The 27325-nt window shown below is 28.7% G+C and overlaps 1 protein-coding gene across 2 annotated transcripts in view; it reads left to right on the top strand.

Annotated features, from left to right (window-relative positions):
* sif (guanine nucleotide exchange factor still life) overlaps positions 1-27325 on the top strand; it is a 257972-nt gene that overhangs the window by 183811 nt on the left and 46836 nt on the right. For both annotated transcript variants that reach the window (XM_088184510.1, XM_088184509.1), the window contains 2 exons: positions 10016-10295; positions 12198-12329. In XM_088184510.1, coding sequence (XP_088040636.1) covers positions 10016-10295; positions 12198-12329 — 412 coding nt within the window. The remainder of the gene's footprint in view (positions 1-10015; positions 10296-12197; positions 12330-27325) is intronic.

Raw genomic sequence — 27325 nt, 5'->3', positions numbered from 1 at the left:
AAATCGTATTTTGACGTCAAAGGAATATGACTAAGTATAAAATACGCCAATCTGTAGTATTTTGGAAATGTGAAATATTAGTATCTTACTTATTATTATATAATATGAAACTAAAATATTATTTTAATAACTGTTTCATATAATATTAATTTAATCCATTTTTATTTATTATACAAAGTTTAATATTATAAATATATTGTCGCTAAAAAAAACTAGACATGCTAAAAAATATTAAATTAGTGTGTAAGAGGGCGTAGCTAAACTTTTCATTGTAGCAAAAATATGTTTCTTATTACATTAATATTTTCTTCAAAAACGTTTAATTTTTACAATTTTTTTAAGGTTCACTCTTTAGATATATGTTGTCCTAAATGTATTTTTACTATATTTTTTTTATCAGCTCTGTGGGGAAAACGTCATAAACTCTGCTACAATATAATTTTATAACTCAAAAAACTGCAAAAAATACAAACCAAAGTTTAATTTAAATAATTCATTGCTAGATATAAGTTATTATGAATAACGATATTAGTTATGGTAATATATACTATATTCACATGAAATCATGATTATTCAATGACCGAGGTAAAACATTCTCATTTACAAAAATGAGCACGAACTTTTTTTTACACAGCTACAGCAATTTATTGTAAGGGTAGGAAATGTATATATAGATATATAACAATTATATTAGAAAATACTTTTAAGAAGATATTCTTAGATCTTTATTTTTTTTAATATACTCAATAATAAATAGATTGTTACATGAAATTAATTTTATAATTTTTTTCCTGATAACCAGCAAACGTAATGAACAGATTTTGAAAGGATGATTTGTAATAGATACACGTTTTTCACTCGAAATGCCAAAGGTATTTTGTGTATTGCGTTTTTAATTTAAAAATGTATTTTTATATTATTCACACAGTTCCGAGAGCTTATCTATATATTATACATAAAAGATACATACGTGTGTGTTGAAAGGCAAACGTATGAAAGAGACGCAAGCCGCAATAATTCAGACAAACAATTCGGTCGAGCGCAACTTTTCCCTTTGTATGAGGTTTTAATAAAACGTACAGAATGTCCTAGTATTTATTATCGAAACTGTGTTCAACTTGTTCGTCGGGGCAAAGTGCAAATATATAGTTACATACCATCTTATGGTTATAATGATTGTTTTCAAATTGATATTTAAATATAAATTTTCGTTTTTCTGGTAAATGTGGTGACGTAGAATATACGTGTTTTAATTAAACCGTTAGCTCGTGAATAAATGTTTCATAGGTGGTAGTGGGTGTTCGATTGAGAGACGGTGTAATTTACGATTGCGCCTCTCGCATATATCACAGTTTTGGGTTGTTGGAATTAGTGTGGCATATGTTTGCGATGGAAGTTCCTCGTTTCTCTTGACCGAAGGAAACGAAGGTGAGGGTGACTGGCGCATTAGTATTCGTAGCACTTTCCTTCTGGCTTCCGAACGCTCTTCGTAACTAACCTTGGAGAGCCAATAATCGATGCAATTATAAATGTACGGTTCTTACTCACTGTGGTTTTTTATTCATATATCTTTTTAATTTAATTTTATGTATGTTCATATGTATATTACTATGAATAAATTAACATTTTTAATGATTACTCTTAATATTTTTCTTTCGATGCATATTATGTGTCTTTCAAAATCAGAATAATAAATAAAAAAATCGATGTTCTTAAAAATCATTCTAAAGCAATCAAATTATTTGTGGGTTTTTAAGAGCGTGTAACGCTTCTTACATTTATCAACGTTCTCAGAATATAAACGATTTACAAAATATTGCCAAGCATATGTACCGATAACTTAAACCATTAATAATACATTATTGATGTCTAAATAATTTTTTTTAAATTAGTATTCACATTTTTTTATATGTATTGATGGATGAATTATATGATTGTAAAATTATATTTGTTTATAAAATATTATTATCATATATATATAAATATTTAAAACATACATATGTATGTACTGAATTTATGCTAAAAATTTCGACATTTTTTTATCTAGGTGACTTATAAAAAAACATATTCTTAACTGTGTAAATTTATATTATAAAAATATTTGTTGTTTGTATGTTTTTTATAATTATTAATAATAGCCTGCAAAGTCTAGATTTGTAACTTAAACTGCAAAGTGACATCTATTACATGTAGATTATATTAGGCATAGTAATATATAAATAATTATAACGATAACACCGACTCGTTCTAATATTTTTTTATAAACTATTTTTCCTAACGGTGTGGTCTATTTTAATCTTTACATGTAAAATTAAATGCAAGAATATTAATAAAAAAATATTTTACCAAGCCAAAATTTTATCAGTTTATCCAAAAATATTATATAATTCATAAAGGTCCGAAAATAAAATTTTTTAATTATTCCTAAACACAATGCAGTGTTATTTTACGTGACAATGGAGATGTAAATTATTATACCGACCAGTAAAAATAGATAATTTACGCCATATGCCATGTAGATATATATTATAGTTTGGTATAACGATGATAAAATATAATAATTTTAATGAGTATAATATAGAAAATATAAAATCTTGACACTAAATTTAATTATAAATTTGAGCCCTTCGTATTTTATGTACGAAGGGCTTTGATATATTATACGAACGTACTACAAAGGCGGTAAAACTGATAAGTTATACTGAGTACCAAAAAAATATTAAATAAAAGATCAGAAAGTTTTTGGACAGCCTATATTTATCACCCATTATTGCGACTTTATCGATGTCTATTAAAAGTAATTTATTACCTGAAAAACTTAAATAAAAACCCCCCTAATACACATTTAAAAGTCTTAAAGCACACACAGTGGTGTCCAAAGTGGCAAATCGAGCGTAATAAACGACGCTTTCGGGTGAAATTCAGCAGAGCAGATGAGAGTGGCAGCAGCAATCGCAAATGTACTACATTTAGCAAATAGCCTTTACTTTAATAAGATTATTCGGTTGATTAATCTGCCCTAAGGCGACGCAGCGTGTACTATAAACGACCGCACCGTTAAAGCGAGAGAAACGTCCCCAGATATATGCGTCCATTCAATTTTACGACCTATCATTTCCATTTGCACGATTTCTTCACAGAGATGGGGGTGTCTCAAACACCCCTCCGTATGTTTTTTATATAGTGTATAAATTGGCATGCGACCCGTAAGCCCACCTGCTCCGCGGGCGACATCGCTTCTACATTTGTACAAAGCGACACCTGGGATATATCACGAGTACCCGTTGAATTGACATTTTACCTACGATCTCGTTTGGTAAAAAATACCAGCTTTTAAATGTGTATCCCCTTAAGGGAATTTTCATAGGGGCTGAAAACTCGCCGTTAAACGTTTGATGTCCATCTGAATATTGCAAGAGTTTTAACTCGACGCACACCTGATGCCATTTTTGTGTATGTATATTTTCCCAAAATAATATTTTAAGGTCAAACATGACTGTTTTTTATATTTATATTGTTTAGTATAAACGACCGGATAGCGCCATTGCCGAGCCTTCTCATAATAAAATTTCCTTTCGACCTGTCAAGCAGTCCAACCCAATTCAACAAGAGTTGATGAAAAACGGTTTTTTCAATACCCCCAAACCGTGTTCCTATTTTCCGGTTTCGGCTATATGAAATTTCCACGACAGTTGCAAAATTGTGTATGTACGTATCCGTTGTGAATGGCTATAAGTAAATATATACAGCAAGAAATGAGTGTGCTATATATAAAATGATAGATAGATACATTAATAATAGATAAGAAAAATACTACGTACTTTTTTGAACATGAAACCCAAAATGGTGTCATGTATGTCAGAGCTACTTATTTTTTCTCGTGCGATGAACAGTCTTAGAAACGCTGAAAGAATATTAATATGGACGCAACCTTGAATGGCATAAAAAATAAAAGGGTGGAGAAAAAGTCAGGTGTTATATTATTCAAAGGATAAAATTAGACTGATTTGGATTTCTTCATAAACATTTCGCACAAATTGGTATTAAGCAGCACGACGCATTTTTTTTTGATTTTTTACGTTGTGAGCTGCCACATGATCATCAATAAAGCATGGATTGGGGTTAGAAAACTGTGACCTACTTGCTCATTAACGGGAACTGACAATTGTCTATGAAATTGCCACCTTATGGAAAAACATGGGACTGGAGGTGAATGAGGACGCTATTCAAAAGTTGATGGAGGAACATGGCCATGAGCCGACCACCAAAAATAAATAAGATTTTATCAGAGGAGGAGGAGAAGAAAGAGGCAGTGAAAACCCTTACTTTAAATGAGATCAGAGATATTTGTAAAATGTTGGAAATAGTGCAATTTTTTGAAAAAAAGCACCACTCGAGTAGGACAGTAACAGTGCCAGCTATAAGTTATGGTAGACAACAGTGATTTCAATATGAATAAATAATAAATTAAAATAGTTTAAGGTGTATTTTGTATTAATAATTTTAATATAAAACTTCCAGAATGAATTATGCTCGTCAGTCGAAGTTTCACTATACTTGGTTTTGATCACGCGGCTCTTAGTAATACGTTGGTTAAAAGAAACACAGAGCATCACTGAAATATTATCTGCTACTTTTAAAAATCGTTTATAGTTGTTTTTGGTTGTCTTTGAAATTTTTTTTGTGAATTATACCCATATTTCTATTCTCAATTTTTTTTATAATTAAATTTAAATTGCTTTAAGACTTATATGAACCATATTTAAAAATTCTGTGTCGTCAGCGTTTATAAATCACAGTGAGGTTTTATCCAAAAAAATATTTGTTAAAATAAAGATAAAAGGACAGTATATATTTTATTAGCTCTTTCAACTTTAGCTAAATCATTAATTATTTAGCAAAACAACGTAGCTCCTATTTTCCAATTATAATCAAATTATGTAGAGAAAATTATTGTGAACTTTATTATTAAATAGTTTATATTACATATCAATCGTTACTAGATGATAAAAACGATTGTTTGGAACGATATATATTTTTAGTACTTGCCTAAAAAAATGAGTTGGCACTATTCTGCCTTTTAATAACATTAAGTTAAAAGCTTCGAAGTGAACGCTTTTTTTTCATATTTCGTTTAACGAAACTAGCGCGTAGAGTGCACGGACGCCCGGGGGGTGCCTACATTAACCGGGTACATATTTACCATGGCGAAGGCGCTTGCGCTACGAAACGTTTGGCCCTCGAGCCCGAGAATCGTTTTCACTCCAATAATCTAATTTGTTCCAAGAACACTAAGGGCACTTGATCTCCCTCGGCTTCTTTAACAAACAGTTGTATTAGAAGAAGCATCGATCCGTTGACGAGTGCGCCATCGCATTAATATGTGCCAATAACTATCGAGCAAACGGTCGACATTTGGTGAATTTCTATTATGCTTACTTTTATAATATAATATATGCTATATAAAAGAGCTATTCAGAAAATGAGAATACAGTGCCTAGAAAATATTTATGAAGCATTTCATTTTGGGATTAATTATAATACTTTTAAAACAGTATTTTACAATCACAATGCATTGTATTGTAATTGTAAAAGGCTGTTCTAAAAGTATTTTTTGTCGATAGTCAAATTTTTTGGTAACAGTTTTTTAAAAAAAGGTAAATAATATATTTTAATATTTTTATTCCCTTATCATGGTAAATGTCACTTTATCAAGATTTAAACCAATGACGCAATGTTTTCATATTTACCCTGTTCATAATTTTATTGTCATAAAAAAATTTTCCCTTCCGTATAATTTTAGGAAAGTCTGAAAAAATCTGAAAAAATAGTAAAAAAATTCATAAATAATTGCGAGATCTTATAGCATATTTTTATTATTTAATTTAACCGTTCAATGAAAAAAAAGTGTTTTTTCTGATGTATGACAAATTATGAACGTGACTCCTACACATAAAAAGGGAAACAAATCTATGATTAAGAATGACAGGCCAGTGCTAATTTTATATACACCAGTATTTTAAATCATAATTTATAAGTTTGCTTCAGACCGGGTACGTCATTTCAGCTTTTTCAGTGGGGCAAAAAGCGATTAGTCAGTGGTCGTTTTTTTTAATATTTTGATTTCATTAAGATTCGTGGTATATCATTAAATGGCATCTATTTTTAGTCTAGAATTATATGTGCAGTAAAAGGTACTTAATTCTCTTTTGCTTTATTATCGTTTTTTGGTTCGTTGCCGATATCTAAAGTTACATTAATAAATTAAGTCTATAGCTGAAAGTAATTCTTCGATATAATTTAGGCTATAATTATCAGAACTTTTGTTAACAATTTTATTCGCCAAACTAATGATTTATGCTGATATTTTTGATGCTCTGATGGTTTCATTGACATCCAGGGTTTGTGGTCTTATTTAAAACATGATTTAAGCAGTATAAAATAGAAAATGTTTTCAAAAGTCAGTTAGTGTTAATGCCTTAGTTTTAGTTATCTATATGTGCTCCTCTTATTTTTTTTCAATTATGCTTTTATCAAATGGCTGAATAATTATGGTAGAAACACAAATGCAGTTTTTGATGCATTGTCAAAAATGAATAAAATTTAAAAATCAAAACCCTTCTGCTTTATATAGTACATATCTTTTACTAATAGTGTTTTATTTAGTAAATAGAGCCGTATTGACCCAGTGATTATGATAATACAAAGACAAGCAATTAAGAACTGCAAAATAAACATTTTAATTTTACGATAACAAAAAGAGAAATAAATAAAAAAATTACTATTAAAAAATTGTATTAAATATAAACCGCATATAAGAGATACAGATAAAAAGAAGCTTCACTGTTTTTATTATTTATTTAAAGTATTTAGTATTATTAGCAACTTGATACATATAAGACGGATACATTATTTGAGAATGAGAAAAAAACTTAATACAATTATTATATTAAAAAAAATGTAAAGCATTTTTTTCACGTCACATATTTAATCGACGTTTAAATATTATATAGTATCGATACCTTTAGATAATATAGCACAATAATGAAACTACGTTATTATATTTTAATTAAAATAATGCTTATATATACCGTGATATTAAAATTGTCATCCTTTGAAGCTTCACACTAATGAGTTTTTCATTGTAGCCTTAATTTATAGTGTCGCCTCCAGAGACGTCTCAGTACTTATTATTATATTAGGTCAAGGGTTGTTTTATGAAAAATAAATATTTCATTTATGATCCTGGGGCCGGGTTGAAAAATACAATACGAATTTTTAACGAATCATCCTGGTCTTTGTTTAAAATATATGAAACAACATATCATAAGCAAAGGGTTCGCGGCAGTTTACAATATGTAATGGATTAACGCCAAACATGATTTATATCACAAATAAGAGACATAAGCAAAAATATCAGCACAGATGTTGTGTTAATATCATAATGCTACATCCAATCAAATGTGACGAAAACAAAGCACAAATCTTATCTTTGTGCTCTGACGGAAAAACAAATCACATTCGCATCACATTTGATTTATACATTATCTTTTATCGAATATGAATGACAAACAATACTGCAGTACCGTTTTTACGCTACAGATTTTATTTAACACTAATGAATCAAAGCAGCTAATTAAATGTCACACATTCTAAAGGCATCAATTTATATTTAAGTACATTCGTAGATTAGAAATATTTAAGACTAAAATTAAAGTAAAAAAAGTGATGAAGTACAATGAAAAGGGTTCTCTCTTTTATCTCAAAAGAGATGATACTCTCAATACCTTTTGTTACCCTTTGTTAACAATTGCCCGCAACAAATAAAGAATAAATCAAATTCTCCATTGTTATTAAACGTCAGTTCTTCTTTTGAATATGTAATGATTTAAAAAATGTACTTATATGATTGATTTTTTGATGAATTAAAATCAAATAGAAACATTAAGTTGCCGGTATTGACATGTATTATATATTTTAATCAGTACTTATCTGTGAAAAAAAGTATAGCTCAGTGTTATAAATATATGCCTTTAAAAGTTATATTAAAGTGTTCCACGACATATAATTCCTACACTTTATGTAATTGTGATAGTTAAATATCATTTACATCTGCAACATTTATAATGAATATTCTCTGATGTTAATAATTAGGTGTTGCATAAGTGAGAACTGTCCAGGCGACTAAATTTTTTTTTAAATGGATCTATTGATACAAAGCTAAGATAAATTTATATTTTTTCTAACTTGAAATTAAAGTTTTGCAAGCTGAGTATAAAAAATATATTTTTTGCCTTCTAGATTAACTTTTCAAATATGCTACTTTTGCTTAAATTAATATTTATTTTTTAATCTTACTTACTCTTGTTTACATGGACACTCATACAATATTTATCTAAACAAAATGTTATTGTTATATTACAAGCACACTTGAAATTCTGCCAAATTATTTCCATGCAAATGAACAACCATTATCTGACAATTTAGTGGTAATATGTCTCTGTAATAAAAGAATATGACGGTCGTGCTTTTGCATAATATTTATATTTTTATAAAAAAATATTTCATACAACTATCTCTCTCGCTCTCTCTTTCTCTGTGTATACTTTCTTCGAATTCCGCGGGTCTTCCAAGCTTGTAAAACTTAATTGGTAATTAAGGGGGTTAGCGAAAAAGGTTGGTTATTTTTGCGATGGCTCGAGGGCATGAACGAAGCGAAACCTCCCTACGTAATTTCTCGTTACGCTGCAACAATTACAATCAACGTAATTACCGGGAAAAGCGCTGCAAAAATCTGAGACTCAATTATGCTCACCTTCTAGAAAAGACCCGGAGATTGAGATGTGCATAAAATATGGTCTCTGATAATTAAATCGCACAAAAGAGGTACATCTGGACTTTGAGCTTAAATTAACAAAACATATTACGAAATAAAGGACAAAAGAGTTTGCTGCTATTGCATAATTAAAGCTGATATTTAACAGGACTATGAGTCAATGTCTAATACTTTAAAGATCAGAACTATAAGTTTTACTTTTTATCGTATCTGGATGATCGAAATCAATGTTTATTATATAATTTTAATTTTAACTATCATCACAGAAAAAGCTTTCCTAGATTTGTTAATATCGGGGATGAATTTTGTGATAAAAAAATAAAAGAAAATAGAGCTAGGTCGTACATAGTGACATATATTATATGTAGGCTCTAAAAATAAAATAGAATTACATGCGTCTGTATATTTGTGTAACGTCACAAGAACTTCTGACTGGTATTTCTAGTTCAACTTTTAACTTTTAAGTTAAAATTTAAGATGCACAATGACGTGCTGACGACCGATTGCGTGCTACTGCAATACGCGAAGACAGGAGACTAAAAATATTGTACGATATAAAGTCAAATATTAAAATATATTTGTAAGAACAGAATAAATACAAATAATTATAATGAGTATATAATTTATATCTCTCCTATGCAAAGCTGCTTAGGTAATAAACTTAGTAGTCGCTAATAGATATATTATACAGACTTTGATTTTGATGTCTCATTATTTACTTAGTAATGTTGCTTGTGATGTTGCAACAGAAAATCTGCAATAAATAAAATAATAAATATTTACAGTTCATTAGACCGATAATAGAATATTCTAATTAAAATAAAGTGTTTTAGATTGAAATAAATCAATAAAAATATTATTAAAAAAACTACATGATAATTTTTTAATACAACTAATTTATTAAAATTTATTTAAAATCATCGGCATACCATTTTAATTTAGGTAATTTACAATATAAAATTCTATAAACATTCTGTAAAAACCACATAAGACACATGATAAGTAGATACATCTAAAAAATCTTAATTTTAATAAATAAATAATATAGTATCATTAAATTCATCATTTTTTAAAGTCGACTGTTATATAAATAATTTAAATCCATTTATATATATATGAGATAAACTCACAAAAAAACATAACCATATATCTAATTTTATTATTTCATATCTTCCACAGTTTCCTGAGCGTGAAGAAATGGCTGCTGCGAAAGAAACATCAGATCGAACTGGCCCGCAAGCGCGGCTGGAAAGGATATTGGGTATGCTTGAAAGGAACAACCCTTCTGTTCTACCCTTGCGATTCCCGGGAGGGTCGTTCTGTGGAAGCTGCTCCGAAGCATCTCATCATCGTCGACGGAGCCATCATGCAACCGATACCGGAACATCCGAAGAGGGACTATATATTCTGCCTCAGCACCGCCTTTGGAGACGCGTACCTCTTTCAAGCTCCTTGTCAGGTAATTAACACTTATCGAGACCAGCCGTATCAAAATGTAAATTAAATTTTAACCCTTGCTGACCGTAATAAAGCATACTGTTGTTATACAGAGCGGCGTGGCAAATCCTTCTCACGTCGGTACGCTCGTTTATCATCCCTTTACAACTGTTTGGCGAAATTGTTGTGGTTGAAATTTCAGCGTTAATTAATATTTCGAAGTGACGTGAGACTAATTTTTATCTGTCGCTGTACGACAGTTATGTTTATAATAATAGATATACATTACATACCTATATTATGAAATACATAATTGTGACGTCTAGAGTCAAAATCAGACATTTTACATTATCTTTTGAGTTATTAATTTATATCTAAATATTGAAATTTTTTGATTAGAATGAAAAACATAAATAACAAATATATCATATTAAATAAAAACTCTCGCTTAATTTAAGAAACCAACGATCAATAATAATAGAACATATACATATAATAACGTTTCTATGTATACCTTTCAGTTAGTTGATGTGGTACACATTTGTATATTGTTTTAAACTTTCCTATGTCACCCAGATGCCGTTAAACGGTTTTGAGAGAAACTTATAAGTATGCGACAAGTTTCCGAACAGTTTTTTTTGTGATTTTTCTTCGACAATGATATTTAATATTTTTATCATCAGCAGATATACGTCTTTTAAAAGGCTTATTTTTAAAGTTAAAATGTTAATATTTTGTCAACACCGTATTGCATCGAGGCCCAAAAAAATTAAAAAAAGTATGTCTGCAAATTACAAGAAAAGTAAAGAACACTTTTATTCCAATCATGTCTCGTTTTCGATTGAGTAAAATCGGCCCCTTTAAATAAAACAATTTTACATCATTTTTAAATGCATTTTAAACAACAGACATTGAATAAAAATTATCAGTTAGCTCAGTTGTATATAGGCAAGTTAGTTATTTCTTAAATTTTCGATACTTACTTTATACAAATAAACTAACTTTCAAGTTATTTGTTCTTGCTAAATGACGATGTTTTTTTTTTTAATTACGTTTACCTGTCAGCTTATATATGTGCTTTGGGACATCAAATTGACATGAGAAAAGCATCTTAAAACATTTTATGTCATATTGAGTGACTTATTTATTTTTATTGCAAAGACAAGAATGTAAATCTTGAAGCTGAAAAATCGTTAGAATATATAAGAATAAACACTTTCCTGTCTTTAAATAAGCTAGATCCAAAATCGTAATCTGAATTACGTTCTTGAGCAACATAATATGATTATTTTGCGTTATCACAATAAATAGTATACAATGATGCAACACACAACTAAATAACATGTAGTTTTTCCTTTATCCATTATTTCGTCAATTGAGGAAAATAAAGGGGCTGAAACAGACATCACATCCACAAATATTGTTTGTTTATAAGTCATTGGTTCAAGTATTATATTTATATATTTTAATTTATCATGGAAACATATTTTTAACGATTAAAAAATAAAATTAAAATATTTCTGCGAGCATTAGATTAAAATAGTATGAATAATTATTTAAGTACTAATCTTATATGTTACATAACGTTTTATTACAAATCATATTGTTAGTTTTTTAGTAACATAATTTGAAAATTATTGATTATTAAACAAAAATCATTACTAAGCAACATGTGTTATTTATAACAAACGTTTATAATAGACAATTGAGCAAATATTTTTAGCTACAAATGGTAAAAACTCTATACATTCATGTTTGCTTATAAAAAAACGTATGAACACGTCAAACGCAACTACATACAAATATTTGCTTACACGCAGGCAGAACCAACTGCCGACTACCAAACAAGCAATACATTTTTCCATAAAATTAATAAACATGTAATATGACATTATATAAGTACTCAAATAACATATTTTCTCAGGTGGAGTTGGAAAATTGGGTGAACAGCATTCATAGTGCTTGCGCCGCCGCTTTCGCGAGACACCGCGGCAAAACGGGCACTCTGCATCTCTTGCAGGAGGAGATCTTCCGCCTGGAAAAGTCTATAGAGTCTGTAAGTACACATGCTTTTTTTAATAAAAATATATGTAAAAAACTCTCTCAGGCAATAGCTAAGCATTATCTGTGGGAAACAAAAGCTTGGGGGTTATCAATCGTTACCGCGAAGAGAGAACAATAGGTACATCCTGACCTCACACAAAAGGGCGAAAAGAGTGCAATGCGGATGTGGGGAACGGTCCAGGGTGGTACCTAAAAGGGTGGAAAACAGTTTATAGTGACGTATCTCTTTCTGAATATATCGCTCAATCAGGTGCTTGCGCGCCATAGTCGTCGCAATGGTAAAATAGAAAATAAATAAATAAAAATTAATATGATTTTAATTTTTATTTATACAGTCAACAATCTGAAAAAATTGTGACATGTTTTTAATATTTTATATAGTAAGCTTGAGAGAATAAATTCTGTATAGAAAATTTTAGCTTACAATTTCTTAGTTTTTATTATTACCTCGTGGTTTTATATTCTTGGAATAAAATATATGATACATAATAAAGTAGGGTTTGATAGGTTAATTAAAATACCAAATATACACTTTTTTAGTATCTGTGCAATAGAAAATTTCATTTTTTATTTATTTATGTTTAATAGAAAATAATTTTATTTTCAATTCATGAGCATAGTAATTTTTAACTAGTTAGTAACACTTATTTAAAATGCACTTTTCAGTACTTTAATTCACAGTAAATTAATTTAACGCAACACTGCAAATACAGCATTGCTCAATATATTATTTTTTATTTAAATATATAATATACAAATTATTATTATAAATAAGTATTTGCACATATATTTTTCATTAAATTCCTATTAACTCTTATGTAATATTATAAATATTACTGACTATTTAATAGTTAAAAAAATATTATATTTTAATTAATATTTCCATTTATATTTGTCATAAATATAGTTTTTATATTTAAAACTTATACAATAAATATTACATTACAAAAAAATATTACTATTGTTACAAAATATTAAATATAAATAATGTGGCTTTTAAGAACAACAATTAAAAAACACATTTTCATAATAACTTTTATAAACGTGGATCATGAGAGCAATAAATATTTACTAAAATATGTTTTGAAACACAAAAGTCGATTTATCCCAAAACCAGAAGTATATAATACTTGGTCCATTATTAAAATCAACTACACACATATCTCATCAAATTTTCACACATATTTTATTGTGGCTACTGCAGTATTAATTGTAGAAATATAATTATAGTTTTTTTAGTGGTAAATTTATATTAAAAATAATAATTTCATTTTTATTGTTGTCTTGTATATATATTATAACTTGGCATAAGTAATACATATTTTTTAGGTTCACATTAATTACTTTAATATGTGATATTATTTTTACGATTATCGAGTAAATAAATAAAAGGCAGTAGTTTTTAGAAAAAGTTTGGTTCCTTTTTGATTAACTTCATAATATATAACTCTTTTTTGACGATATGAAAATTTATAAATTAAACGTTTTATGTAGAATAAAATTCTAACAACTCCTTTTTAACAAAAATAATGGTGTCTGGCGATGTGTAGTTTTTTATTATTTTAAAAGAATAAAAATATTGTTGTTTCTTAAATAACGCATTTATACGTTTATCTCAGCCGTAATTATTTCATCTCTCTTTCGAGACTCTTGCAGTGGACAATATATTTAGAAATCGCAGATTTCTTTAAATGTCCCAGTAAAAAAATAGTATTAGATTATTAAATGAAATTTAATGATAGGCCTGCTTGTGCTAATATTATTATTTTATCTTAAATAGAAACAGCAAAAAAATGGTATGTTACACTAATTAAAATATGTCATGATTTATAGTACCAATTTACTGATCTCTTCTATGTGATATATTATATAAAATCACACAAGCCTGTCAATTAAGAAATTGTGACAATTCATTGCATCAAACTCTGAACTTTTTTGCTTAGTAAATGACGATTTTAATTAAATTATAAAATGGTAATCTGAATTAAAAAGTGTCATTAAAATACATGAAATAATTTAAAAAAAAACAAATACCTGATTCCTATTTGAAATAAAATGTTAAAAACAGTATTTTCATACACAACAATTTTACTGTATTTTATGTTATTTTATTATAAGTAACGAGTTGATCTGTAACGTAATATTTGTTTTGTAGTTTAGAAATATTTTATTTTCTGGACAGCAACTCCAAATAGTTCTATAATTAAATATGAATTATACATATTATGTTTTGTGCTGAGATTTGTTTACTCGGAAACTTTTCATTCGAAAAACTTTTTCGCGGCGTCGGCGATAGTGCGCACGCACCCCGGAACATCCGAGGCCGCAGCGTCGCGACGCCGAATAAATAGTTTCCCGGAGCTTCCTCTCTCTAGCCGAGTCCATAAATTAGGTGGTCGGGGTTACCCCAATAAATCTGCACCGTTTCGAAATCAGGCGGTGGTATCGAATTTTCCCCGCTCCATCCGGCGATGGGACATAAACTTCGCGTAATGTAAACAAACGGCTCAGTGTGTAAACATGCGAAAAAAATATATATTGTATTTATAGATCGCCCGGTGAAATTTGGAAATGTCTAGCATGGGTCCGTGTATTTTTTTGGGGGACACTTTCGGTGTCGGGTCGATTTACGGGTCGGAATGGAAAATGATTTGCGAAACGGCGCCGTAAAAGTGTGACGTGTTAACCGGCAATAACGCGACCGCTTTTGATCACTCGTAGAGTGGATTCGTAGTTGTAGTTATGTACTGGAAGGGTCTATGGGAAAAAATATGATGAAAAATATCTGAAATATATTTTTTATCGTAGGTGTACGAATGTATTGATTGTAATAAAAAAAACAACTCATAAATCTGTGTTTGTGATCGTGGATAACGACATACTATATATTTAGAAAAAAAACGTGAGTTGAAAAAAATAATTTTCTATCTGATTTTACGACCATTTTTACTACCCTCAAAATGTCACATAATTTTTAAATTTTAATTTAGTTCATCCATCTTAGCAAAGTACTTCTCTTAATATTATAGTTATTCTTTTTTATAAATTAAACATCTAATTAATTTGAATATTCTTTTATATTAAAAATATTTTTTAAAACCTTTTGTGTTTATATATTGACAATAGCTGCTTATGCTCTCCACTTTTAAAAACTATTCAATTCATGTTTGCATCCCCTACAAAAGCAATATCACTTTTGAATTTATTAAGGGCGAATTAAAATGGTTAACCACAGATACATAAAAAACCATTTCATTAATAATTTTACTAATTCGTAAAACTTTTCTGGATTTTGCTTTGATTATATCACACATTTATATATATGTCGTTATGTTGTTGTTTCTCATATTCTTGGAGACATACATATTTAGAGATTGGCACAAAAACTCCTTCAAAGTCTTGCTTTTAAATTATATTACAATATATTATTTCTTGTCGACGAATCTATAACGTCTTTCTTCAGATCTTTATTATCAGACATTTTTTGCAGCCTGTGTAATATATATTAATTCCATTTCTCTGAAATAATCTTTATCGACAGAAAAAAATACGTAAAACGATTGCAAATGAAATACATTTTATACATAAAGCAAAAGTTATTTCAATTATTTAACGCTAAAGTAGTAAAGGTATGTAACTTTACTACTTTAGCGTTAATAATAATTTAATATTTACCCTCTTTAAAACATATTATACATTTTTGCACCTTAAAAAAATGAGTATGATGTTTTTATACGAATATTTAAAAAGAAAAAGTTGAAAATAGCATCGTATTAAAAATAAAATCGTTGTAAAAATAACCCATTTTCTTAAGGAAAATATTTTTTTTATTTACTTTTCAAATACATTTGGGTGCATAAAGCTTATAAAATACGATTATTTTTTTCGTCGCCAAATACAAAGTAGTACCATTTTCTATTGGATTTATGAAAAATATTTTTCGCAAGTAGATTAATACGCCTTATGTGTTTCAAGCATCACTGCTATGAATATAAAAATAATTTCAATAAATGCGTATTAAGCCGAAACGGTTTATATAAATAATTCAATTAATAGTTTATTTTTAGCACATAGTTTAGTTACTTTCTAATTGTATAAGAAACTATTAACTTTAATCAAGACAAAAAAACATTAACAAAACAAAACGGAGTAGCAAACCGACATTCAGAAACTTTCTCAATTTCTATTTGAATCCCTCAGGCGTATTGGGGTCAAAAGCTGGATTAAAATCACACAAACTATCAAGAAAGCGTTCTCGAATCAAACTTGTTTTTATTAATAATATTTTCTCTTTATAATTTTATCGTAAATAGCATATATGTTTCCTTGTATGTTTTAAATATAATTCATATCGAAGCCCAACGCATTGTTGGCTTTTGCTCTAAATCGCTTTTATGCGAATGCTTATGAGAGATAAGCGCACATTTTTTCGGTTTAATGTGTCATAAAGCCGGTATTAGCTGCGTTTAAAAATATATCTGCGATAATATTCAACGGGCGGGATATATAAATAAATTTGTCAAGATTTCGCACGACCGCTAAAGATTCGAGCGGTTTTCGAGGACTAGCAGTAAAAAGTAACGGTTTCGGGATAGAGGTCAGTGAAATACGGGAAAGGTCCTAAACGGATCCGGAACGTTTGGAATTTCGGCAGGAAGTCGTTATGTTAAAAAAATTCACTTTGAATTGAAAATTTACGGACGTATTGAAGAAGAGCGATTCTGTGATTAGTTGGAACCTTTTTTACCGTATCGGACAGATGCTGTGTGTATTTATGTAGTACGAACACAGCGGTAATTATATATTGATTTCGAATCGTATGATGTATACTTTACAGAAATAGCAATTTTGAATTGGGAGCGAATCGTAATAAAATATCAATCAATTTTAAATTAGGCAGTTATATTGGGGCGGCAATCGGCGAACGTGAAAATGATGGAGAAGTAATTTTGATTTTTTACGGCGATGTTTATTACGTTTCGCAATATACATGAAGTATATAGAAGTACTTTTAATATTCAAATACCATTAGAAAATGGTTATGTTTATGTTTTAGTTATATTTAAATCATCAGATCACTAGATTTTTGGAATGTGGTTTTTATGTAGCGTGTGACACATGATACGTAAATGAATGAATAATATATTTAATTCTTTGTGAACGTATATTAAGTGCAAAAAATATCAAAATTATTTTATAATATATTTATAGTCCTAGTTTATTTATTTTTTAACTTATTCACAAAAATGCATTTATGAGCACGTTTTACATTTCAAAAGCTTATGATAGCCAAATTAGCAGTACCTGTTCCATAAATAACTAGCCACTTGGCATTATTAAAAAAATCATATGAAAATATTTTTTTTTATTTCATTGGTTTAATCAGGTGATTTATTATATATAAAAAGGACAAAATTTTACCATTACTTCATTTCTCTGATTGCACCGGACTTAACAATATTATTGTCCTTGTAGTCTGTAAAAAGCAATATAATCTAAATTAAATTAGTATAAAAAAAATAAAATAATTAATACTGCTTAGTAAGTTATACCAAATTTTATTTAATTTTATATTTTCTGTTTTTACAAACTAAACTATTACAACAACTCAAGCCGTTCACTGTATTATTTAAAATAACTTTTTAAACTACTCAGAAACCCATTATTTGTTGCGTCGCCCGTAAAATATGTGTCGAGAAACTCAAGTTTTAATACAACGAGCTAGGAAGTCTACATCTGCGATTGAAGCATTCTAATTGTAGTGTTCCCGGATTCTAGATGCAAACATACCTCTACGTACTGCTGCATACGTACGTGCTGAAACCGTTCCCTGCATTATTTTGCGTCATTACAAAAGTTCCAATTACTTTCTCGGAATTACTCCAGGATCTTGGTACTCGGGCGATGGTTGTTAGAGGCAAGTTTAGTTCTAGTAACTTGCCACTTGTTTTATTCGTCGAGCTTAATGTTTCCTTTATTTCCCCGTAGTTCAAGCGATGGCCATACAACTAGCTTGAGACTACGAACCGAAGGCTTTTTAAGCTCCTTACTGCCTGCTTTTTATAGGATTCGGATCGATGCTACCACGACGAAAAACTCGATCGCTCGCAACAATGGCTGCCATCGTTCTTTTATAATATGTATCTTATAATATAATATACACGCCTATTTTCTTTTTTCACTTGAATTACAAAGTGTATAATAAAACGGCGTTGATATGCAAATTTTGAACCCGAAACTTCTAAGACGAAATATGAAACCTAATCTTGTTAAAGTGCAAAGTTTTTCTCGACGCAAAGTTATCGTGCTCATAATAAGATCAAAATAAACCAGAATATAATACGAGAGTAATGTACATAAATTTATTGTTTTGTTGTGAAAATTTATAATCGTGTCTTTTCATATTTTAGTACACGCTTCAAATTCTATTGAAAGCAGATTTATCTACTGTTTTATTTGAGCAACTAAACTAAAATCTAGTTTATCATTCTATTCTATAAGCTCAGTACATATTTACAATATTTGTTATATGTTAGTAAAAACTGCTTTCAAGAAATAAGATACTTATTTTCATATATACTTTTTATTCTCAAATGCATTAATACAAAAGATATATGAAACCTCCGAAATAAATACTGATTAACGGTGCATGTGCGAGGCAGGAAAAATAGGTCAAGTTTATACTGATATTTGTAATATGAAATAAAAATTATTACTATATATTATATTATAAAAGTAAATATAAATAAACTGTTTAATTTATCTTATTAAAAAATTGTAGCATAGATAACGAATTATTGCATTGAACTTATTAATATTTTATATTATATACAACTACTTTTGCCAATGACTTCCAAGGCCTTTTTCATAAAAACGGTAGTAAACTTTTATGCGATACGTTTTACAGTTAATCTAATGGAAACGTATAGCTCGCACAAAAAAAAACATAATATTTTCTCATGAATTTTATTTCTGTCGATATAGGTAACTTGTTAAGTGATGAGACAGTAAAAAAATATCAGTGCAAATATTTATTTATATTAAACTTCAAAAAAAATATATTTATATGTCACAAATTAAATAAATTGCAAATCAATTTTCCCATTGAAATGAATTATTTAAATAGATTATTACCAATTTAATTGGTAAATATATAGATACTATCTAAGTTAATGATAAAGTTACGCAATATGTTTTTACTTGTATTTCTAAACATAATCAATGAAACTAATTTCTTGATTAATATATCGTTTAATATAAGACTTGCACCTTTTCTCTTTTTTACCAATTCTGAATCAAAAATAACATTTTTTAACATTGTTCATAAAATCAATCAATCAATAAGCAATTGAATCTTTTATTTAAATTTAGGTTTGTTTTTGTCGTAGTCTCCGATACATAAGATTAGTGGAATAGTGTATTTACGCGTATTATTTTTATAGTATTTTTAATATGAAAATGACAATGGTTTTCGATTGTTGTTATTAAAAAACTATTATAGCTTTTTTTGGATGTCTTGTACTTCAGAAAAAATAGTATTAATAGTGCTACTCTACTCTACACCGGACAGAAATATGTTAAGATGGGTCTGATTAGAATATTATAATTTTATATAAAGATTTGATTTTTTGTGGTAAGCGCGCTCTTTATTTAAATGTCGGTCTAAGGGTCGCAATGGCAGCAAACATTTGAATTGTACTATATTATTTTAGGTATTAGCATTTAAAAATCACTTCTAGTTATTTAGGTTCACTCTGTGCCAAAAGAAAACAGTAGGCAGTCGCATTGTTGTATTTAAATAAGCAATATCATCGCACGCCGTAATAATATTATGAAACTTTTCGTTTCGTGAAATTGAATAACCCTCCTTTGTCATAGAACTTGTGTAATACAATTTCCGTGGAAAGAATCCTCGCGAGAAATTTCTCTACTGATGTCCGCGTATCGGGATTAATGTGGAAAATTTCCAACCTGTAAACTAATTGGATTCATATTTTATACAAGCGCGCTTCTTTTACGCCTCGGGCTAAATTATTTTTGCGCTGGCAATAAATTTTCTTACATTAATTTTAATTACGATCCCCGTTTCTGTCGTTATTCACCAAAGTAGGAAAGTAATAAAATAAAATAAAAACGATCATTCATTTACACAACGAATGTAGGTATGAACCAAAAGTGTATATTGTATCGTATATAATTTGGGTAAAATATTAAATTTGGTTGCCGCTTAAGTTTCCGTTTTCTGGAGCATTTCCGTTGTGTTGACTTTATCCTAACTCCAATTCACGTTCCAATTATTCGTCTACGTACTCTTAATACCGAAGATCCTCGCATTTCATATACGCATATATATTTTTATTTAACATTACATTTCGTTATCCCGCGAGATACACGTTTACGTAACAGCTTTACGCGGTGAATAATAATAAATATGTTCATCTTCAAGAATAATTGTAGAAACGTAAACTTAATTTTAAGTAGCACTATATATTTATATTTGTCTGTTTGTTTTATTTTTTTAATAGGTAAGTTTTTTACACATTGTAATTTTTTTCTGAAAACTCAAATTTATTGCTCTTTTAACACTTTTATCATAAAATATACAAAAAACGATTCATTATGTTTTTTTTATTTTATTATTACATAACACATTGTGTGTATTCATACTGAGTTTTGTACAAAGTGTATGTTACACGAAATTAGCTACGATTTTTTTTTAATAGCAGACATGTTTAAATGTACCTATTTATTTGGCTGTATAAAGTGATTTTCTCTCATTCTTTTGAGTAGTATTTTTCAAATATCAGCTTTAAATTTTCTTACAAAAATTCTGCATATGTTAATCTAGCCTTTTAGAAAAAGTGCATAATTATTATACTTTGCAATAATATAATAATTAATATAATACCTCCGTTTCTGCGCCCATTACCCAATAGAGATAAAAAATGACGAAAAGGACTTTTTTATACATCGAACGTTTAATTGAGCAGTACCTCCCACTCCTCTAGTAAGAGGTAATTAAATAACCGAAAGTACCGGCTCGAAATAATAAATCACCCCCGTCCGGTTTCGACGCCATTAATCTTGTTTCATATTGCCTTTTTATTGGGAAACGTTTAAACCGACCGGCGTTGAAAAGAGCGACTGTAATTTATGCAATTCTCCCGCAACAACTAGGTTAATAACGGGTATTAGATTACGGATTCTGTGCAAAATCGCTGAAACGTTTCGCAGGACTATTTTCCGCTGAATGAAAACGATAAAGATTCATCGGGCTTGAAGTTTTGTAAGAAATAAGCCACAATTACATAGGAATAGTTGAATTTGGTATTTAGTTTATAGATTGCGAATCTAAGCTATGAATTCCATTATTATTTTTATAATTTGATAGATAATAATTCTGTCTCAATCTGCGAGATTGATTTAATGTTCTAATAATTTTAATAATTAATAAAATAATATTTTTATTTAGGAGAAATATAAATATCCAATTTTAACAACTCTGAGGGCTCGAGATAGCAAGGCACAGGCAGATGCTTAATTTTATAATAAAAAAGGCGACTCAACAATGAAACTTTTAACATTACTCATAATAAAATATATATATTATACTATAATATACATGGTGATAAAAATATATTATTATTTATGTATATTATCTGTTTTTTACTACAATGTAGCTAAAATTATAAGCTTCACAAGGTTATTTTTATCAGTGTCTTAAAAACAATGTTGGCAATATCAGTGAAGGCTAAAAATAACAAATATTTCTTAACTCAGGCTTTTAACAAAGTGTGACACTCTGGACAACTCTACAAAAAGTTTTTTTTTTCTTAATAACAAAATTCTAAGTATCTATCCTGAAAGATAGACACTACTAATCTAATTTTTACGTTAATTATTTTAAGGAAGCCTCCAGGGGGAGACTTCACACATGTTAATTTTATTTTTTCTTTCTTAAATGCCTACTTCTTGAAAGAAGTTGTAGAGAAAGAATAGAAATAGAATTGATTATTGTGCAAATAGACAGATTATATTTTAATAAAAAAATATAATCTAAGGACATAATAATGAAATTTAGTCAAACATTTAAATATAATTTATAAAATTTTGTATGCTCTTCTAATGAGTAAAAAAGTAAATAACTAATAATGTAAGCTATTATTTATTATAAATATCATTCAACTGCTCGAAAATATTTTCAAGTTATATAAAATAAATATTGTGATATAATTGTTAAAATTTTAATAATTTTCTAAGCTTTATTCTGAAAGGCTTCGATATGATAATAAAATATACTACATATATTTTTGATATGTATTATAGTAAATAGGCAAATTATTTATTACTACAATGCAAATCTGAACCTAACCGAAAATATATTTTTAAAAAAGGAAGAAAAATAATTATATACAAATCGCATAATCAAATATAGATGTTAATATATGTACGTATACTTTATATTTTATGTAAAAATAATCCTTGTGCGAAATTGCCGCTTGTTATAATAAGCACGCTTGAATAAGGATTTTACTACATTTTTGTTTGCTTTTACGCAAAGGTTTCTGCATTGTACATATATACAAAATAGGGACTCGCTAATTAATATAATATTACGAAAAATATGTTTATTATTATAAGATTTATTTGTCGGTTAATTTTAAAAAGTGAAAGATATTTATTATTTTTAACAATCCATTAGCTAGAGCTAAAATTTGTTTATCCATTAGCATTGTAAGCAAATGGCGCATTGACTATTTTGTATATGTGAGACAGTATTTATTATTTTAACGTCAGGATATTTACTGAAGAAATTCACTCTTTAGATATTGAAAATAACACAATATTTGCATTTATTCACGTAGGATAAGCATTTACGAGAGTCTGTGTACTTTATGAACACTCAAAGAGAATATTCGTAAAAGGAAAACGATATTTGAGCTTAATAATGTTTACCGACTCGTTATTCAATAATCTATGATTATAAAGATGTGTTATTATATATAATATATTTTTATTAAATTCGATTTAAAACATTTAATAAAAAAAAAGATTGCCTATCTTTCTTCTTTAGACAGCATATTGTGCATATAATTTAACAAATCTATTTATGAAATAAACTATACTTTAACTACAGGTCAAAGTTATATGAAAGTCGATTCATTAATTTATAATAAAACGATTTTGTTATCGAATTTATTTAGAAATAGTTTATTTTCATTATCAACAAAATTTCATATATATAATATTGAAAAAAAAGGCAAGAAGCTTTTTATTAGTTAACAAGCGAGCCTTTAAAACACTTATTCAAGTTGTATCTAATGTTAGATTAAAAGAATATGAAAGGGGTGAGTTGTCGTTTTCTCAGTTTAAAGAGATGCGTTTTTTATGTCAAGGTAAATCAAGATCATTGCTTTTAAACGATCTTATTATATTGACTGTTTGTCCCGATATAGTGACACTTTGATCAATATGTTCCAGTGCTGCCCCAAACCTACCTATCCAATCTGACATGGAAACCGACCCTTCCGTTTTATCTTAGTCGGCTTTATCCTCTGTCGGAGCGAATCGTCAGCTTTTTTTCTTCTTCTCCGTCTCCTCTATGTTTCTAAGATACCTGATATTTCATTACAGTTTTATAAGTGTCTGCAGGATTGACGAAGATCCGGTTAAATCGGCCACTTCCTCGGGGACCGACGCCAAAGTGATTAAGGAATGACGTGGCGTGAAACTTTAACGCTAACTTGTAATTACGTTAAGATAACCATTGATCACACACTGTCCAATATTTTTTATATCAAATATTAAATCGCAATCTTCGCAACGGCCCTTAGGGTTGATTAATTTTGCGCTCCGGACATAAAAACTTAATTCCTTGCCTCGAGAGTATTATTACGGAAAATTACTATTTGATTCAAGATAAAACTAATAGCTCCGCCAAGAGCGTACCATACTTTCAACTTGTACCATAGTTATATCTAGAAACGGCAGGATATATTGCATATTATTTATATAGGTAATTTAAATATTTAATACTTGGAAATGTTCAGCATTTTGATAGTGTAATTCACTACCCTTTAATCATGAGTGCTTTACATATAACAAAATATAATATGTATCCTAAAGGATTAAATTTACTATTTTAATATAATAATAATAACTTGATGAGAAAGTACAGCCCTACATACATTATATCACATAACATGATTTACATTATATTGATATATTTTAATACAAGTATTACTAGTGCTTAAATTAATAAATTCTGAACTGTATTTTACCTATGGCAATGATTATTATTGTTTTATAAAATTGTAAAAAGTATTTTAACGTAACAGTCGAGCAAATCGAAAGCACGTTTCGTCTCAATAAAAAGGAACGACTTGAATATTTTTTTCGTAGCATTTGTTAAACGAAAGAGGGCCGCAAAGGGAAGGCAGGGTCAATAAATATAAGCTTGTCGTGTATTTACGTGTCAGAGCCCCACATATAAGTCCTATTCACACATAGTACATCAAAGTGGCTAGCCAGCCATGAAATCGCCTTACGAGATAAGGATAGACCTCCGTCGCAAGGAATATTGCGACCAAACGCTCTTCATTTGATCCGATCGCTGTAAATACTTTTATCATTGATAACCTAAATTTATAAAGTGACACAATCGAGACTACTAATGGAAGATCCATTATTAGCAAACTTTTCACGACTTTCTAAAATCACATTACTTATTTTGTTCATTAATTTCTCAAAAAAAATCTGGAAAATCAAGAAGTAAAAATGAGAATTATTATTTCTCGAGCAATAAAAAACATCGAAAACCCAAAATGTCGCTGATGTACATATTTTATTTTAGTTTGCTGTCTCACTACTTACTAAGCAGTTGATGACACCTCTCAAGTTTGAAAGAGAGACTTAAAATTATTTAATATATAATATGTCTTATGCCTTCCCTCATTTACTCGATTTACAAAAAATGTTTTTCAGTAATATTCTTCATAAAGTTCATTGTTAATTAAACGCATAGAAAAACGATTTAAATGAGTTCATTAGTAACAATGGATGGTCTTTCACTTTTTTTTAGTAATCTTGTATCCTTATTTTCAGAATATTCTTTGTTGGAAATATTTGTTCTATAACAAGCTACTCTGAATGTGAATAAAATTATACGTTTAATTACAACTAAATTACAGTTAAATACGAAGCAGATGTTAAATATATTTTAGTTGAAAAACTACCTTTTAAATCAATTACTAAATCTAGCTTCACCCTTGACCACTAATTGCTTTTAAGTGTTGTAAATTGATACATCGAATCCGAGATAAATTTATTTCGATAGTTAATGAAAGCGATGCTTTTACATTTGCAATTCCAATTCCGACTTTGAATCTGAAGTGGTTAGGTTATTTAAAGTAATTGAAATGGATTTGTATATATTCAAGGATGAAAATTTCAAGTAATTTTTAAATGTATAAATTAAATATATTAAAGTAAAATTAATATTATATAATAAAAGTATATTAACACTATGCTTGATATTTTTTTCAATAGTAATAATTTATAAGATAATATTTGAAAATCTTTCGGATTTTTTTTGTATAAAATCATTTTATGTCCAAACCAGACTTTTGCCAGCACTACACAAATATAAAGATATTTTATATCATCGAAATAGATAAAGCATGTCTCACACACAATGGATACAAAAAGTTAAATAGAAACATAGTGCTTTTAGCAAAGGTTATTGAACATATCAAATATATTATTTTATGTTAACAAAAAAAATGCCCTTACGAGTTTATTATTATCTGAAATAAGACTTAATATGCTAATATAATATAAAATCAACGTAAAACTATACAATTAATATTGAAATGCCTTAACTCATTCGTTGAGCATGGAAATGCGTTTTTTAAATAAAGTCCTGCAAACATCTTGATATTAATATTGTTTGTAAAGTTGATCAGATAAAATGGATAGTCAGTTACTCTCTTCTGCTTTTTATATTGACGACAGCATTTTGCCTGTAAATACTGTTATTTCCATAAATAAATACATAAACTAAATTGCCAGTTTTTTTTATTAAGCAGAGAAAAAACAGATCACTAAAAGAACACATTACTACGATTTCTTAGAAAAAATGTCTTTGTAGCAAAGAATCCAGCTTTGTATTTTTACTGTATAAATATTTTCAGTATATTCAAATATATTTGCTGATAGTATTATTATTTTAATTATGAAAAATAATTTCTAAAATTTTATATTTTTTTAATGTATCTATATATATTTGTATCCTTTTGGAGCTTTATTATTTTATCACAATTAGTTTGAAAAATAGGTATTTTTTAACATATCTATGAGATATTGCATCACTCACAACATAATATATGCTTCAACATTTGCGCTTGATTATCGAAGTTTTCCTCGAAACGTCCCGAGCTTTTTGTTAGCCTGCAGAGAAATGATAAATGTTCGCTTCCACGGTTTGCTAAGCGTCATATGTCCATTAATTCTCGAAGAAAAAACACATCACAAAACATACGTCTACAATCTCTAGAAATATTACGACTCAAAGCACGTCATCGGTAGTTACTGAAGTAAAAAGGCTTTTGAAACCCTCGATGGAACGACGATGAAAAGTGACATTTCGCACGCAATATATTTTATGAAAAGTGTAACAAATTATTATTTTTGTACCGTGACTCGACGGAAATAATTTTTATTACACATAGCGGCTGTCAAACGGTGGCAACAGAGGTATTTATGCGCCGTCTCGTACATTTTAAGTTTGACTGGCAATTTTATCTTGATCTCGCGTAAGCTACCCTCGTAAGCTCTTCGTGAAATCTGACAAGAATATGACAGGCTCTCACTGGGTCATGCAATGCCACGAAACATTGTTATATAAGGCATGATATAAGAAAGAGAAAATAAAGGAGTTTATCTTGTACAAAGGGTGAATCGTAAACGGTTTTAATAAATTTTGATATC

This window comes from Plectrocnemia conspersa, unplaced genomic scaffold (assembly GCF_051122295.1).
Source record: "Plectrocnemia conspersa isolate PC_06_02 unplaced genomic scaffold, ASM5112229v1 ptg000004l, whole genome shotgun sequence".
In the NCBI taxonomy this organism is placed as follows: domain Eukaryota; kingdom Metazoa; phylum Arthropoda; class Insecta; order Trichoptera; family Polycentropodidae; genus Plectrocnemia; species Plectrocnemia conspersa.
Note: the sequence above shows the minus strand (reverse complement) of the source record. Positions and strands in the feature narration are given on the sequence as shown.